This window comes from Eublepharis macularius, chromosome 4 (genome assembly GCF_028583425.1).
Source record: "Eublepharis macularius isolate TG4126 chromosome 4, MPM_Emac_v1.0, whole genome shotgun sequence".
NCBI lineage: Eukaryota > Metazoa > Chordata > Lepidosauria > Squamata > Eublepharidae > Eublepharis > Eublepharis macularius.
In genome coordinates, this window is record NC_072793.1 from 154,581,348 (window position 1) to 154,599,809 (window position 18,462).

At 45.7% G+C, this 18,462-nt stretch overlaps 1 protein-coding gene across 1 annotated transcript in view; it reads left to right on the forward strand.

Moving 5' to 3' along the window:
• Nucleotides 1-18,241, forward strand: part of GABBR1 (gamma-aminobutyric acid type B receptor subunit 1) — a 33,421-nt gene extending 15,180 nt beyond the window's left edge. The window contains 15 exon segments of the mRNA XM_054977131.1: nt 1,176-1,367; nt 1,689-1,931; nt 2,682-2,745; nt 3,112-3,189; nt 3,894-4,044; nt 4,409-4,541; nt 6,036-6,152; nt 10,542-10,649; nt 12,099-12,192; nt 13,068-13,195; nt 14,328-14,456; nt 15,744-15,887; nt 17,961-18,016; nt 18,082-18,138; nt 18,140-18,241. Coding sequence (XP_054833106.1) covers nt 1,176-1,367; nt 1,689-1,931; nt 2,682-2,745; nt 3,112-3,189; nt 3,894-4,044; nt 4,409-4,541; nt 6,036-6,152; nt 10,542-10,649; nt 12,099-12,192; nt 13,068-13,195; nt 14,328-14,456; nt 15,744-15,887; nt 17,961-18,016; nt 18,082-18,138; nt 18,140-18,206 — 1,761 coding nt within the window. The 3' untranslated portion in view covers nt 18,207-18,241.
• Nucleotides 18,242-18,462: the final 221 nt, after the last annotated feature.

Here is an 18,462-nt window from a genome sequence, read left to right on the forward strand (position 1 = left end):
TTTACAAGTAATAATATGTCTGAGTAAAATGTCTGCCTTGTCCGTTGATGGTCCTATTCCACTGCCCTGCTAATAGACACTTGGCCATGAATTTTGCTATTAAATGGAAAGACGATTGTACTTACATAGTATCATTGAAATTAATGCATAAACTTGGTGAATTATATGGCTAAGACAAGTGTGGATATACCAAGGAGTATCGGAGGATGGATAGAGTGCAGGGTAGGCAGAAAAAGGATCTTGAGCTTTCAAGATATATTTTGGGTAATGGCGCATACAATGGTCCAAGCCAGGGCTTTTTTTGAGCAGGAATGCAGTGGGACGGAGTTCCAGATCCTCTTGAAAATGGTCACATGGCTGGTGGCCCTGCCCCCTGATCTCCAGATAGAGGGGAGTTTAGATTGCCCTCCATGCCGCTTGGCGGCGTGGAGAGCAATCTAAACTCCCCTCTGTCTGGAGATCAGGGGGCGAGGCCACCAGCCATGTGACCATTTTCTCTGAGGGCAACCCACTGAGTTCCACCACCTCTTTTCCCAGAAAAAAAGCCCTGGTCCAAACAATTTTACAGATCCTAATACCTTTTAAACCTGAGCTGTTTTTGTTGAATTGCATTCCAGATGAATTTAGTAAGGATAAGAAATATTTCATAATACATGCAGTAACAGCAGTGAGAATTCTATTAGCACATTATTGGAAACATCAAATAATGCCTACTCAAGAAGAACTAGTGGTGAAGATTATGGAGAGTGCAGAAATGGACAAATTGACCTCAATATTGAAAGGGCAAATGGAAGAAGACTTTGCTGGGCCCTGGACGCCATTCTATGATTGGATTAAAAATAAGCACAAAGACTTGAGTATATTAAGGATATAAAGGCTTGAATATAATTTGTGTTAATCATCACAGTCCACCTATCTTTAGTATCAAATGATACGAAGAGTAATGTTATAAGCAGGCTACTTAGCGTGTTTGTTGGTTTCCGCCTTCTATCCCCCCTTTCCCTTTTCCCCTCTCTGTCCTGACCTTGTTAAAATTCAAAGAGGGATCTCGAGCTACATGGAGAGTGGGTGTAAGAAGGGGTGCACAGGCAGACGAATGAACAGAGATAAGCGTCCTTGATTGGACGGTTCTGTTTCTTGCATAACTTTCTTCTTTTGTGGCACTGGGGGCACAGGTATACAAGGAGCGCCTGTTTGGCAAGAAGTACGTCTGGTTCCTGATTGGCTGGTATGCCGATAATTGGTTCCGCATCAAAGATGCAAATATTAACTGCACAGAGGAGGAGATGAGGGAGGCGGTGGAGGGGCACATCACCACAGAGATCGTCATGTTAAACCCAGAGAACACCCGCAGTATCTCCAATATGGTGAGGGCAAGAAGCTTGGGGGATGCTTGTTGGTTGATTTTTGATGGACTAGCAGATTTCCCCGAGCCAGTCTGAAAGTTGAACTCTCTGGCTTGGAAGCCTTCCTTTTCATTTCCCAGGATGTGTAAATGCTGGTTATATCTATTTGGTGGCAAAAGAGATGCTGTCAAATGCATCAATGTGTCCCGACATTTTGCAGAGAAAATGGATCCCTGCCTTTGTCGTGTGGCCTGAAGCTGACTCCCTTTGTTGGGAAGCAGGTCATAGGGAACACTGCAAAGAGAGTTGAGGGAGGACAATTTTATCCGTTGCTCTTTCCAGACATCACAGGAATTCATAGAGAAGCTAACAAAGCGTGTGGAAAAATCTCCTGAGGAGACAGGTGGCTTCCAGGAGGCCCCTCTGGCCTACGATGCCGTCTGGGCCCTGGCTCTCGCTCTAAACAAGACCTCCACTGAGCTGGTGAAGAAGGGCCTTCGCCTGGAAGATTTCAACTACAATAACCGGACAATAACAGATGAGATCTATCGAGCACTCAACTCCTCAGCTTTCGAGGGAGTCTCAGTGAGTGGCCCCCTCACCCTGATCTCCTGAGCACAGAATGTGTGTAATTGGGATGCAAAATGGCAACAGTACTGGCACAGAAATTATGTAACTAATTTAATTATGCAAAATTGGGGCTTTAAATGGCTAACTTTGCATCCCCATTCCTCAGCTTAGTGTTTGCATTTGGGCAGGGTTTTTTTCAGGTGGGGTGGACTGGCAAAGAGCAAGAGGAGGGAGGTGTGTAAAGCATGTACTAGTGTCGTGTGAGGTGTATGAGGAGGAAGGATGCTTGAAGGTCATGGAGCAAGGATGGGTAGCTCTGGCAGCACACACAAGCTCTGCTGCATGACCTCATGGGCTTGTGGCAGAAAAACCTTGTATGTTCTCCTGATGTGTGTTCAGTACAATGAGGACTAAACCTTGACCTACTTTGTATTAAAATGAAAGCTGAGAGACTTAAGAATCTAAATTCTACCTTGTATTTGAGAACCCCCTGCCCCAGTTTTGCAAGAGCAGAATCAAAGACGCAACAGTCCTGACTATCAATGTCCATCTTCAACTCTTGCATTGTAAAGTGTTTTTCACATTTGACCTCCAAAAAACACTTCCCCACAAAAGAAAGTGGCCTCTTTCCTTGTCATCTGCTATTGCAACCTGGTGTCCCTTCTGGAGAGAGCAACCAGAGGATTCAGATTCCTCCTGCTCAACTGAAAGGCCAGCCTTTGGGGAAATTGTCTCAATACACCTCCCTTTTCCTTCCCTCACCAGGGCCATGTGGTATTTGATGCTAGTGGCTCTCGAATGGCCTGGACCCTCATCGAACAACTACAGGGTGAGTTGAGTTATTGTCCCGGGTGCACCTGGTTGTTGTTTTTTTTTAAGTTTTCTGGAATTTTCTGGCACCCTTCTGCAGTGCAGTGGCTCTTTGTGGCTTGATCTGTATAGATCTAGTTATGTGGGTGAGGCTATGATATCCAATAGCCACTCTCTACCATGCATAATTTCCTGAGTCCAAAGTTATCCATTGCCTCGTCCCAGAATGACTTCTTATTAATTTTGCTTGGTTATTAATTCCAGCACTCAGATGGGTTGACAACTGGTAATTCATTCCCTCTTCCCAACCGGCCCTTGCTGAGGGTGGGAGGGACATCACCCTTTGCCCCTCCTACTGTCTGAAATGCCCTCCTTCTGCCAACAGATGGCGTCTATAAGAAGATTGGCTATTACGACAGCACTAAGGATAACCTCTCCTGGTACAGCAATGTCAAATGGATCGGTAAGAGACCAGGGGTTTGCCTGCATGTAGGGATAAAGGGTGGAAGGTAATCATGGGTAGGAGGAGAATTTCTGTTCTTCATGAAGAATGGAAATATCTAAGGGTAAGAAGATCTCTTTCTGTAAGTGATTGGTGGTGGTGGTTGTACCATTGAACCAGAAAAGTTAAGAGACACACAGATCTAATTCTGGAGCAACAGGGGGACTTGTGCAGTGAGGGAATCTCTTCTCAGGTTCAGACCATCTGAGAAAGACTTTGGGCAATGCCTGTGCTCAAGGAGGTATTATTAGTGAGTCTGGTAAATTGTTCACAGTGTAGTGATGAACCAAGGAGCACAGTACAAGGAAAAGAATGAGGTACTAAGAGGTCCCATAGATGGAGAGTGTACAAGGAATTGGGAAGAGCCCTTTTGCTCATCCCTAAACATTAGAATTTAAAACATGGTTCAGAAGAACACAGCAAGCCACAGCATGACTTGCTGAAGTGCTCAGAGAGGATGCTCTCCAAGAAACGCCCAACTGGATGGTGGTCTCCACACATGCAGAAGGCCCAGCTGAGTCAGTCTTCCAGGACTGCAGAGAGGAGTTGTGAAACCATTTATGAGAAAGACAAGTAACAGGGTCTTCTTGGATCCTATGATGGGATTGGAAGTAGTGGCTCCTTAATGGCTCCTGAGTGATGCTCTTCTCCCCCATGTCCTTCAGGGGGTACCCAACCCGCTGATTATACAAAAGTTATCGTCACTTTCCGGTACCTCTCCCAGAAGCTCTTCATTTCTGTTTCGGTTCTGTCCAGCCTGGGCATTCTGTTGGCCATCATCTGCTTGGCCTTCAACATTTACAATGGCCATGTCAGGTGAGTGGCTTCCCTCCCCCAGGCATGCTCAGTCCCCTCCTCCCATGCATCTACCCTTCCCCTGCCCACCTTCAACACTAGTGGCTACCTTCATGTCCTTTTCTGGGATTGTCTTAGGGATGAATCTTCTCCTTGTCCTCAGCCTCTGCCCCCTATGCAGGGGCCAAATCAACCTCCTCTTGGTCCTGGTTGCAGCTTTTCCCTTCCAGGTGCCACTGTGGCATTTGCGCTTTAGGAAGTTGTGGAGCTACCTCAATTTGATGTCCCCTTTAGCTTGGGCGTAGGGTATTGGTGTGGAGTGGTAAACCAGAGGCAGCTAGGTCTTAGACCCTTTGGGCCTCTGATGGCTTCCATCTCTTCACAGATACATCCAGAACTCACAGCCGTACCTCAACAATATGACAGCGGTGGGTTGCGCCATGGCACAGGCAGCAGTCTTTCCACTTGGGCTTGACGGCCTTCACATTGGCGTTGGACTTTTCCCCTTTGTATGCCAGGTACATTTGACATGCTGTAGGAGAAGCAGCGTGGGCTCCTAGAGCTAGAAGAGGGGCTACTTTGGCCTGCAAGCTCAACCCTGTGGAGGATTTCCTAATTTAGTGCACTGACCAAGATATAATGGGAGAAGAACCAAAATGGAGAGAAAAGCTAGAGGTTGAACGAAGGAGTTGGAATGAGACTGAAAATTGTGAGGCAGATTATAGGTTATGGCACCACAGTGCAATAAGCGCTACATCAGAAAGCCAGTGTGGTGCGGTACTTAAAGATGTTGGATTAGAATCTGGGAGGCCCGACTTCAAGTCTCTGTTCTGCCATGAAGGCCATTGGGTGCCCTTGGACCAGTCTGACTCCTGCAGCCTCACCTACTTTAGAGGATTGTTTTGAGGATAAAATGAGGAAAAGCATGAAAACTTGAGACCTAAGAGCTAAACTACATGAGACGAATTACATGAGGATGCTCAAGTGAAGGGAGACACAATGTTAGCTGGGAAGCGTAGTTTGAATTTCACCTCTCTCTAGAGAAGAAGGGTTACATCAGTGCTTAGTTCTTGTGGCCCCTTCTTATATGCCCAGGGTAATGCCCGTCGCCACCTTGGGGTCAGGTACCAATTTTCCCCAGGCCAGTTTGGCTAGGGATCCTGTTTTGCCATCTTCTGGGCATGGAGCAAGGGTCACTGGGTGGGGGGGGGAGGAGAGGTAGTTGTGAATGTCCTGCATTGTGCAGGGGGTTTGACTAGATGACCCTGGAGGTCCCTTCCAACCCTATGATTCTACAGAGCCAGCAAACATCACTCCTCAGAGGGTTTGTTAATAATTGTCAGAGCCTTCCTGTAGGCAAAGAGGAAATGGACAAACCCTCTGAGGAGCTGCTCTGTAAAGAGGTGAAATTAACAAACCCTCTGAGGAGTGATCTTTGCCAGTTCTGTAAAGAGAGGTGAAATTCAAACTACGCTTCCTAGCTAACATTGCGTCTTCCTTCGCTTGAGCATCCTCGTTTAATTCATCTCATGTAGTTTAGCTCTAAGGAGGAAGACAGGATAAAAATGTACTAGATAAGCTTTGTATAAAGCAGTGAGGGAGGATTTAAAGCACAACATTGGTGGGAGGCAGGGGAGATACGGACTTTCACCTTCACCCAAACAGCTTTGCCCCAGCCTCCTCTTTTTTTTTGGTCCCAGTGGAATTTCTTCCAGCCTCACAACTCCACTGAAAGAAAAACTTCTATGGCGAAGCAGTTTTAAGCGTGTGTGTGTGTATGTGTGTGTGGAGTGGGACTCGGCTTCCCCCTCCTGCTGTGCTTTAAATGGTCTTCCCACCCCCACTTTGTATGTCTTTGGAAGTGACCTTATGTACTCACTACATTTAACAAACGTCTGTTACCCAAGCTTCCCTGCTGCTGCTTTGTGGGAAGACTTGGCAGTTCTTAGGCACTCTGGGTAAAATCTGGCAGTAGAAGGTGCTCTCACCATGGGTCTCGTCTCCACCCACAGGCTCGGCTTTGGCTCTTGGGCTTGGGTTTCAGCCTGGGCTATGGCAGCATGTTCACCAAGATCTGGTGGGTGCATACTGTTTTCACCAAGAAGGAAGACAAGAAAGAGCGGCGGAAGGTGAGGGATTGTATGCATGCATGCTCTCAGAAACGGGGATATGTTTGGTACTGGTGATATTGAGGCTGGCTGTTTTAAAAATCATCGTTGTCAAATCACAAAGACTTCCCAGCAAGTCAGCACTCTCACAAAAGTCAGTGCTTTTGCATTTGTGAGAGTTTGCAGGATTATGGGTACTTTTTGCATCTTAGGAGGTTTCTGCAGGATTTCCTGCCTTTTATTGCAGAGACAACCAGGAAGCATCACCGCTCCACTTGCTGGTTTTTCTTTCCTATTTGGAGGGTATGCCCCTGAGTAAAAATTGTGAGAGGAGAAGGTTGTGCTTAAGCGCTATTCTACCTCTAGATTCAGTTGTTTTACTTTGGGTGTCTGAGAAAGGGGACCTTGTGCATAACATTTGAAGTTATCTTAAATAACGACCATCGATTTATTGTTTAAACAAAAGTCAATACAATGTAAATGCAACAAAAACAATGATTAAGAATTATGGTTACAATTTCATTGTCCATAATCCAGTTCTGCAATGTGAGCTATCCTCAATGTCCTATTCTGAAGCTAAACCAATCCATTCTCAACCACTTAGTACATTTTCCTCTATTAATATACTCCCATGCACCAACTGTTCTGTTCAGACAGTCTTCTCCTTGTGCCACCCTCTATTAGGATTGTATGCTTGGCAACAGTCAGGTTGTCTGCTTTTTGTGTGGTAAGATCAGTCCTTTGGAATGGTTTACCAGAACCGGTGCGGAGGGCACCTTCACTTTTTGCATTCATGAAATCTTGACCTCCCTCCCCTCCCTAAATGCTGGCATCCCCGGGCACCACCCCCAAATCTGCAGGAATTTCCCAACCTGAAGTTGGCAATCCTAGATTAAGCTGCATTGTTTTTATCCTATCAATAAAGTTTGTTTGGTTGTTACACGATGCAATCCTAAGCAGAGTTACTCCAGTCTAAGCCCATTGGGTTTAGACTGGAATAACTCTGCTTAGGATTTCACTGATAGTGTATTTTATTTGTTTGCAACACACTGTTGCTTTGCTAGCCACTTTGAGCCTCACAAGATAAGGTGGGATATAAATATTTTAAATAAATGACTGTAGTCTTTAGTATGGGACCACTAAGGCTACTCCGAGTATATACAGTAATCCTGATTTCTCAGAAGATGCTTCACTTTCATAAATTTATTGGCATTCAGCTTATGAGACAAAAGTTCTGGTTAAAAATTGTCATATTTTAAATTGTTTTATTGGCAGCAAAGTGCATTATTGTGCAATACTTGCAAAAGAAAGCATTATTGTCCGTTACGATATGGCTAATAAAGATGGGGAAAGCAGTAATAGAATGTTTAAAATATTAAAAATGTAATATATAAGACTTAGAGAGAGAAAATATATTATTGAGTAGGTGACCTTTCAGGGTTGGGGCAGACATGGGGAGGGCATGTTTAGGAGATTGGGAATGTGCCCTCACGCCATAAACTGCTCTTCCGAGCATATTCTTCCTGTCTCTAGCTTTAACGAGGCTTTAGGCTTTGTCCATATGTTAAGAACAAAGTTTGTATGTGACCGGTCATAAACTTGGCTAATTGGCCTCCCTTGCATGATTTATAAGGATCTTTTTAGCTAGCTCCCATTAGTTCTGATGTCGGAATGCAGATGCCTTCGCTCCCTATGGTGGGATTTTTCCTAAGTGTAGATGACTGGGGAAGGCAATGGCAAACCACCTTGTAGAAAGTTTGCCAAGAAAACGTCATGATGTGACGTCCCCCCATGGGTCAGTAATGACTCGGTGCTTGCACCTTTACCTTTAACTGGGAGTTTTGACCAGCATTAAATGATGGTCACAGATCCAAGTTACCACGAAAAAACACTAACCTTCATTTATTAAGATACCTTCATTCAGATGTCACAGACTGTTGAAGACTTGTGTCTCTGAACTCAGTGTGCCGTGTGCGGGGAAGGGAGCACACGGACACAGCAATTAACCAAGGGCTGTGTGCCCAATATGAACAAATTGGGTCATATCTCACAGATCTTTTCTGTCGGCCGTGGTGCTTTCTCCAGCACAAGGTATCTTCCTCTAGCACAAGAGGCTTTTTTGCCAATACAGGAAACTCTTGCATCAGGGAAAGACTCCTTACACTGGAGGAAAGTACCACCAGTAGCAGCACGGATCCACAGGATCCAACCCACTAAAATTTGTTTGTGACATCTGAGCCTAAGGGGTTATATAAGCCTCTTACGTGAACCATGACGATTGCTTAATGGATTTCCCTTTAGCCAGGATTCTTAACACTGTGTGAATCTGATAACAAATCCTAGTTAAATGAAGAATCTGACTAGCCTTAACTGTGATTAACATCTATGCTGTTGTGCCACCTATAAGGCGTGGGAGGGAGGGGGATTTGTTCCCAATTTGTGATTTTAAGAGAATCCCTTCATTGTCTGTCTCACACTAGCTCTTAGAGTGTGAACTACAGATTGTTGTTGACTAATACAGTGTTGTGTTAGATGTCTATGTGATGTGAATTAATACTTGGCCTATACCCCCTAGTACTGTTAACGCTTCTTTTTAATCATTCAGCTTGCAGTGGTTATTTTGGGAGGAAAACTATCTCCATTCTATAAATGCAGGTTGAATCCAGCGTAGCATTTCCGCAGGCACAAGAACTTCCGCCCACAGAGCATGATTTTCTCAGCTTTCCTTTCATGCGGCAGCTTGAAATGCCTCCCAGAAACAGGGGAAGGGGGAAAGTTGCACCCTGTGGATGGAAGTCTTTCCGCCCCTAGAAGCACTGTGCTGGATCCAACCCACTCTATACACTTCACATGATTCATTAGGATAATTAGTTTATAATAATGGTAGATTTCTCTCATAGCTTTTATGTCTTTGAATGGAAGTATTCTCACACTCCTGTGGTGGTAACAGGTGTCTTCAGGATCCGCTTATCTGAATGTCTTCATTACCACTAACTTGGGTTTGAAATAGGCTCTCTGTGTTACCAAATACATTCACAGGATGGATTCCATCCCCTTGAGAACACAAAAATGGCTTTTGAAGGGACATATCTCGTTGGTAGGGTTCTATCCAGACACAGACCTTACCATGGTGTCGGAGATAGGGTTGCCAGGTCCAGGTTGGGAAATTCCTGGAGATTTTGGGGGTGGAGCCTGAAGAGGGTGGAGTTTGGAGAGGAGCCTCAATGGGGTATCATTCCATAGAGTTCACCCTTCAGAGCAGCCATTTTCTCCAAGGGAACTGATCTCTGTTGCCTGGAGATCAGTTGTAATTCCAGGAAATCTCCAGCTATCACCTGGAGGCGGGCAACCCTAGTCGGAGCTGATATAACTTAGATGGTTTTTCCTTCTCTCATAAGGCAAGAAAATTGGTGGTCATCCAACAGAATCAATTGGCAGTCATTTAAAAAAAAATCACTTCATGCAACACAGAGTTAACTTGCGGAATCCACTGCCACAGGATATGGCGACTGCCAAAAAGAATTTGACAGATGAATAGAGGATGGACCTAATAATGGCTGTTAGCTAAGTGTTCAGAGTCCCTGCATTCTGAATACTAAGTGCTGGGGTCTAACCACAGGGAAGGGTTCTTGTCATCATGCCATGCTTGTGAGCTTCCCGGAAATACTGGTTGGCCACTGTAAGAAGTAGGGTCCTTGGAGCAGGTGATCTGATTCTGGCATTTCTATGCTGCATTTTGTCTCCAAAGGAACCCCAAAGCAGCTTACAGAAATTTCCAAAAACACCAATTTAAACAGCATAATTTAAATAAACAAGGCAAAGAAAAATTATAATATTAAAAAGCTAACACATTTTGGGCAGGTGCTCATGCGCTGGCGTAGCTGTCTCAGCTCTCAGGGTGAGTTACAGGCTGAGAGCTAATGGTCACAAACCCTTTGGCTTGCACCTAAGGCCTTGTGCCTCTGGGCATGCCCAAGCTTAAGTACCTGCAAGGACAAAAAATAAACAAAAGCAGTCCAGATCGTACTCAGCAGGTGCTAGAAGCTGGCAAGCTGTTGCAACATTCCTATATCTGAGGAAGGGGGCTTTGACTCATGAAAGCTTATACTCTGAAAATCTTGTTGGTCTTCAAAGGTGCCGCTGGACTCAAATCTTAATGTTCCTATATAGATCTTGTGCTCTTAATGCTCCTATATAATTCGTATGCCCTGCTTTGTTAGATGGTGTATTACTGTTGAGGTACCAGCCAAACTTCCTGTTTGGTGGTATTTTGAATTTAGGGAGCTTGGGCTATAGTAGCTCCTCTGGAAGAGGCTCATTTTCCTGTGTTCCAGAATGTCCTTTTGAGCCCCTTGGGATGCCAGGCCAGCCCAGGTCTCTGTCCCTCACCCATTATCTTGTTTCTTCCAGACTCTGGAACCCTGGAAGCTATATGCCACCGTTGGCTTGCTGGTCGGGATTGATGTTGTCATCTTGGCTATCTGGCAAATAGTTGACCCGCTGCAGCGTACCATTGAGGTAACAGACTTTAAATCTTTGCAGCTGGTCTAATCAAGGGGCATTCCAAAAGATGAGGCATGTGGGGCTTCATTTGATCCAGGGCTAAATCGTGGGAACTCTTTTCAGTACCAGGACTAAAGGCTTGTCAATGTCAAGTGATAATGAAGAAGAGTGCCACTGAGTCTTTCTGCTTGCCACTAAGGATCCCCTCTTCTGTTCGTAGCCAGGCTTCACTGCCACTAGCACAAGACGATATGTTTGCTAATGTGGTGTGAGAGAGACTTTTGGTATGCATCTTACCAGTAATTAACCAACATCCGTCAAAGACTGGCATTTATAAGCTTCCTGGTTAAATAAGTTTTGCAGTTTTACAGTTTATAACTTCATGTTTACCGTTATCAACCTTGCACTGACAGCATCTTCCTCATGACCTCATCTTGCTTCTGGTGCTCCTCTAAATCCTTTTCAGTTTCTTAGCAGCCCCCTCCAATTGTGGTCCCCAATATAGCGGAACAGAGTCCTGCTGCTGCTGTTTGAGTGCAGGGGCATGTAAGAGTATTGTACAAAAGAGCAGTACAGTCATGAGGTCCTTCGCCCCTATACCAAATATGTTTTAGCTTTGGATATTTTGTTTTAATGCTCTGAGCTGCCTTAAGCTTGTTTGATTGTTTATGTCATTTATAGTCCGCCTTTCTCACTGAGACTAAAGGCGGATTACACAGTATAAGGTTAGTACAATCTGTATCAAGTACATTTCCAGGGCTTTTTTTCAGCAGGAATGCAGTGGAACGGAGTTCCGGCACCTCTTGAAAATGGTCACATGGCTGGGTGGCCCCACCCCTGATCTTCAGACAGAGGAGAGTTTAGATCACCCTCCGCGCACAGCACGGAGGGCAATCTAAACTCCCCTCTGTCTGGAGATCAGGAGGTGGGGCCACCAGCCATGTGACCATTTTCACTGAGGACGATTTAAATTTTAAAAAACTCCTCCGTGTGCGCATGTGGTACTAGGGGCGCCACCTCTCGCCAAGAGTTTCCCCATGTGCTGGCAACCCACTGAGTTCCACCACTTCTTTTCCTAGAAAAAAGCCCTGTACATTTGCATACGGTATCAAGGACATTTCCATAAACAATGCCATAGGGTAAACAGATAGAAGTTTTAAAAGACATAGCGTTAGCAAGAATCTAATACAAAGTAGAAGAAAATACTGAAAAGGTGAGGTAGCTAATAAACTTTAAAAAAAAATGAATGGCACTCCCATCCACACTTTAAAGGGCACCTGTCCACCGCTATGCTGTTCCACATACAGTTGAGGCATGGGATCTGCTGCTATTCTCTGTAAATGTAATGCGACAGTAACAGACATTGTTGACTCATTAACGGGTTCCACTTGCTTACCTGCTGCTTGGCAATACCTGCTGCCTGCCCTGATTTCTGCCAACATCTCCATCCTGTGTCTCCTGAAGGAATTCACAAAAGAGGAGCCCAAAAGTGATATTGACGTCCTGATCCTCCCCCAGCTCGAGCACTGCAGCTCCAACAAGATGAACACCTGGCTGGGTGAGCCTCCCAAGGGGGTCTGGCTTTTTCCAATCTCTTCCTCACCCCAATATTTAAAGCTACCCCCCCTTTTTCCTGTCCCTCCAGCAACCCCATTCGTCCCCATTCAAGGACCATCAGGGCTGTGAAAAGGAAGTCAGATGTCATTCATTACCACTGGCTGCAAGCTGGGATCTATGATAGAAGGGATTGGAAACACTCTGCATTAAAATAAATCAAAATAAAAAGAATCAGGCTATCCCAAGCCCTCTCGCCAAGAAAATCTAGATTCTACAGTCTGCCCAGATGAAACAATTTTCATATATTAGTTTGACTGACCCAATTTTTGTGTATATGCTGGTAATGGGAAGGGACAAGGAACAACAGCACGTCCTGAAATCCCACCCGTTGATAATACAAATTGTCCTCAGCTGCACTTCTGGAAGTTCAGTGAGAGTCTCCCCACACACTTCACAGCTGTAAGAGCTAAAAGTTTGCGTTCTTCTCTTTAAAAAATTAACGTTACATCCTGTGCCATGCGCTTTTATGGAATTGCAGGGCATATGCAGCCCTGATGATGGAGATTACTACGCATAACCTACACTAAAAATGCTCTGAAACAATCCAGCGTTGGCACCAACAAACTATCTAATGTTGAATTGTGGTCTGAACAATGTTGGAGGCCTGTTGCTGCATTAGAGTTGCTGAGTTTTGGGGGTTGGTATATTCAGATGTTCCCTTCTACCTAGTGACCCACACAGCTAAACTCGCCTTCATGCCTCTTTTCTCCAGCCTGATATCCCGCCCAGTTCCATCACCTCAATCCAACATCCTGCAGTGCCTTCCTTCCTTCCTGGCTTTTGCCACTTACTATCTGCCTGCCTCCCTTCCTACAGGTATCTTCTATGGTTTCAAGGGGCTGCTGCTGCTACTCGGCATCTTCCTTGCTTACGAGACAAAGGGCGTCTCTACGGAAAAGATCAACGATCACCGCGCCGTGGGCATGGCAATCTACAACGTGGCTGTGAGTGGCTTGACATTTGGACCAAACAGTGGAATAAAAGAGCCTCAGGGTATTCTGACAGAACTAGCTGGGTTAGCAAATAGAGAAGGATTTGAACCTACGGCACAGGGCTGAAAATGCCAAATCCTGAACCCAAGACCTCTAGGGAGAAGGGGCACGGTTTTTCACAACGTTCTTCCTAGGCAATGGCAAACCACCTTTGTTAGTCTATTGCCATGAAAACCCCGCTAGGGGTCGCCATAAGTCAGCTATGACTTGAGGGCACTCTCCACCACCACCACTTCCTTGTAGATGGGTATGAGAACTGCTCTGATTTTCAGTTCTGGCTTGTTGTGTGGGCTAGTAGAGATCAGTGCTGGGGTGGGGGGGTGCTGAATGGGTTCCACATTTGTGTACCCAAGTCTTCAGCAAAAGTAGATAGGATCCTGCGTCTCAGCCTCTCCCGTATTACACTTCCTGCATGCTTGCTTCTCCATGAGTTTTGGAAGCGGGCTTTATGTTTCTGGAGCCTGTGTTGGTAATGCTCATTTGACTTGGACACCTGGGTTTAAAGCATCATAGATAACTTGGTGCTGAGGTGAGCACAGAGGTGGCCGGGTTTGCAGATAACACCAAATAACAACAACAACAACAACAACATTTGATTTATATAATATATATCAATTGATTTATATAATAATAATAATTAATAATAACATTTGATTTATTCAGGATGAAAACCCGCATGCATTGCAAAGAGTTCCGAAGGGATCTTTCCAAGCTGTGTACTTCCTTTCTCGGTTTGTGGGCTTCCTAGGGCATCTGTTTGGCCACTGTGGAGAATAAGATGCTGAGGTCTAATCTAGCAGGGCTGCTGTTAGGCAGTTGCAACCCCTTTATTGCCTGTACAAGTCACTTCTTCTTCTTAGCCTCCATTCTCAGCAATGCAGTGATAATTTGCTTTTATGGAGCTTTGTCATCAAGATGAATGCTGTTACTTATCCTGAGCTGCAGAGACAGGGTGAAGTCAATTAAAATCATTCATTTGCAGCACCTCTCTGCTGCCCACCCATTCTTCCTGATGACTCTTACAGTATGCAAATTCCAGGTAGTTGCAAGCTCTCCAACCTTCCTGGATCTCTCCCTATCCCAGGTGCTGTGTCTCATCACGGCTCCCGTTACCATGATCCTCAACAGGCAACAGGATGCAGCCTTCGCTTTTGCCTCGCTCGCCATTGTCTTCTCCTCCTACATCACCCTGGTTGTTCTCTTTGTGCCCAAGGTAACCACTGGGGACTGTGATCATGCTGAGGATGTAGAGCAGCTGACTTGTAGCACATTATCCAGCAAGTGACGAACCCAAGCTCTAAGAACCTCAAGTTTCATTTACAAACAAAACCAAGTTTCTAGCCCCCATGGTTATATACATTCTGTTTCAAAGGTGATTGTATTATGCTGAGACAGAAGCCCTGAAACTACACTCACTTGAGATAGATCAAGATAGGTAGCTGTGTTAGTTTGTCTGTAGCAGTAGAAAAGAGCAAGAGACCAGTAGCACCTATAAGACTACCAAAATTTGTGGTAGGGTATGAGCTTTCATGAGTCACAGCTTACTTCTTTAGATGAAGAAGTGAGCTGAAGTGAGCTGTGACTCACGAAAGCTCATCCCCTAACACAAATTTTGTTAGTCTTATAGGTGCTACTGGACTCTTGCTCTTTTCTACTCACTTGAGAGTAAGCCTCATTGAACTTGGCTTTTGCTTCTGAATAAGCACACAGGGGTTCATAACCATGGGTAGAGATTGCATCTCTGTTGACCGTTCCCAGTGCTTCCTCATTTACCCCAAAGCATGTGAGACTTCATTGAACCCAATCACATATCCAGGCGCTTTTACCACATAGTAGGCTAACTAGCTTTCACAATGGCATCTCACTGAGGTTTACTGCTGCCACTTTACTCCTTGTTTATCTACCCACAGATAAGAATACCCAGTTAACACAGTGACAGGGGAAGCTATGCGGCATCCCTTTCTTATTTAACATGGGACCCTCTCCCTGTTTCTTAACCACTGTTATTTAAGTGATATAGAAAGAAAAACAATTTGAAACTTGTGAGGATCTCTGCCAGAGTTCAGAGCAAAACTGAAAGCCAATGGAGAAAAGGAAGGGGTTGTAGAGAGGGGAATGGTTGTCAGGGTCAGGTGGCAGATTTGCAGCATGACCTGCGTGGCTGGAGGTAAACATGGCTGAGCTAGAAATGATAAGGACCAACAGATGGTCTGATAGAAGGAGAGGCCAAGTAGGAGAGTGTGGCTGAGCCACAGAGAGAACTCCTAGTCAGTGTAGCAGGACCCATTTTTCCCTCAGCTGCTGCTTTCCCCCTAACGGCTGGCTGTTTGGCCTCTTTATGCCTCAGACAAGTTAGAATAAGGCAGATGCTCTGTCACTAGCGACCAGGCATTTCTTCCATCCTAGCTGTGTTTGCTTTCATCCAGCATCTGTCTAGCTGTAGGCCTCAGGCTCTTGCCCGTTCGGTGGCCATTTTGCTGAGTGCGGGCTGTCGTTTCAGATGCGTCGTCTCATCACCCGGGGTGAGTGGCAGTCAGAGCAACAGGACACAATGAAGACAGGCTCATCCACCAACAACAACGAGGAAGAGAAATCGCGGATCCTGGAGAAGGAGAACCGTGAACTGGAGAAGATTATCTCTGAGGTGAGAGGGGGAGGAGGGGAGGGGGAACCTTTGAAATCAGGGGCACGTCTGTCTGTCTATCACGTTTTTATCTCACGCTTCTGTCCCAAAGCTTAGGTCAGCATACATGGTCCCTTCCTCCTTCCTTAGTCCTTCACAACAATCCTGTGAGGTAAGGCAGGGTGAGAGAGAAAGACTGGCCCAGGGTCACCCGATAAGCTTCCATTTTTATGCTTCTTTTCAAAATTCTGCAATGCATACCCTATTGTATTGTTTATTGAATGTCCCAGATGTTGTTTGCATAGACTTATACTGTGTAATCCACCTTGGGGCTCAGTGAGAAAGGCAAACTATAAATATAAATAAAAATAAATAAAAATTAATGGCAGGGTGGAAATTTGAACCTGGTTCTCCCAGGTCCTTGATTCTCACTGTAACTGTGGCCACTTATTACATTTCCTATAACCGATGTTATCCCTTTTTTTCTAGAGCTAATCTTTGTGCATTTCCTGTATGTCCGTGTAAAGGCTAGGACTGTGAGGGTGGTTTTGTTGATTTTTTTAATTAGTACTCGACTATATGCACAGTGTGGCTTTGTAGTGTCAGTTTGTATAATACTTTTCCTGCATATTCAATGCTCTTTGTGTATATTATGTTGATAATCTTTATAACATCCTGCAGGGTGGGTCAAGCATCCCCACATCACAATTGAAGGACTAAGGCTAGGAGAATGGGGTAAAAAGGTAAAGGTAGTCCCCTGTGCAAGCACCAAGTCATTACTGACCCATAGGGGGACGTTGCATCACGTTTTCTTGGTAGACTTTTTTGTTACAGGGTGGTTTGCCATTGCCTTCCCCAGTCATCTACACTTTACCCCCAGGAAACTGGGTACTCATTTTACCGACCATGGAAGGATGGAAGGCTGAGTCAACCTTGAGTTGGCTACCTGAACCTGGCTTCCGCCAGGATCGAACTCAGGTCGTGAGCAGAGGTTGGGCTGCAGTACTGCCGCTTACCACTCTGCACCACAGGGCTCCTAGGAGAACCTGCCTAAAATCGCTTGTGCCAAACTACCAATCACAGGGAATGCCTCGCTGTTGTTCACCTCCCTGCAACCAAACACAGACACATGGCATCTCTCCGAAACCATTCATTCCCCTGTCTCATGCAAACTCCAAGCAATGAACTGGGCAGGAAAATACTAATCATGATGACATCACACCATGCATTTCTTCAGCCAAATGTTACTGGTAAGATGAGTAAGGCCTGCAGAGAGTTCACACCAGCGTAGAGTTTGAACTGCAGGTGTTTGCAAAGGTGTGGCCATGTTAGTCTGCCCTTGTAAAATTAAACGAAAATCCAGTTGCACCTTAAAGACATGCATTTCAATATTTCAGTGACACACAGAAACTCATATAGAAAATAAACGTTGTTAGTCTTTAAGATGCAAGGGGATTTGTGTTTTACTTTGAACCGCAGAGCCTTGCACGTCATCCTACAGTTCAGCCCTCTGCTCTGTGCAGGAAATCCAAAGCTGAAGCGCTGCCGACTGATGGCTGTCCACTTTCTGCTTGGAATCCTCTGAGGGGGAGCCCCTCACGTGCCTACTTGTAAGGCCCGTTGCCAAACTGTTCTTGCTGTAAAGGAGCTTCTCCTGCTTTCCTGGACCTGAAGCCTTTAGTCTTGCCCTCTGCAGCCCCAACAGACAGCCCTTCATGTGTTTGAAGAGCATGACCACCTCTCTCCTTAGAGTTATCTTCCCCAGGCGAAATCTACCCACTTCTTTCAGTCAGCTTCCCTGCTTATACCCTGAAACCTACAATGCTATGCCAGCCCTTTGGTTATCATTTCCCAGCATCACCTTCCTAGTCAACTGCTAGTCAGACATTTCTGTCTTCCCTTTAGGTCACTCTGCTTTATATTTAGTTGGCCAAGAGAATGAATCCTACTTTGGTTGCCAGGCAACCACTACCTGGATGTGTTTGTAAAGGGAATAGGAGTCTAGTGACCATGTTCTGGTCTGCACGGCCTCTATTAGGATACTGCAAGGATTTATGACCCCCGGTTTACTATTCCTGCCTTTGTCCCCAACAGAAAGAAGAGCGTGTCTCCGAGCTCCAGCAACAGCTCAAAGAGCGACAGCAGCTGCGGTCGCGTCGACGTTCCTCCAACTGCGCAGCCGACAACCACTTCAACAACGCAGCCTCGGCCTCAGCAGCCACAGGCCCCAACCTCTACCAGCCCAGCCTGCCTCTCGTCCGCTGCCTCGTGGCTGAACAAGCCGACAAGCTGGGACGAAACAACTGTGACGGCAGCCGCGTCCACCTGCTCTACAAGTGACGGACCTCGCAAACGCCACCAAAGGGAAGGTGGTCGGTGCCTGTGCAACTGGGGAGGGGGGAGGGGGGCAGAGGCTTATGACGCTGGTGGGAAGGGACTGGGGAGGTTTTTTAAGAAACAGAAGAAAACATCTTGTAGTCTTTGTAAAATACCTTTGTGTCCGTCCACCTGCCTGCCTCCGGAACCTGGAATCCAGGTGCCAACTTTATGGGGACTTTATTTTAGATAGTGGATTGCGGGGTCACCCCTATCCAAC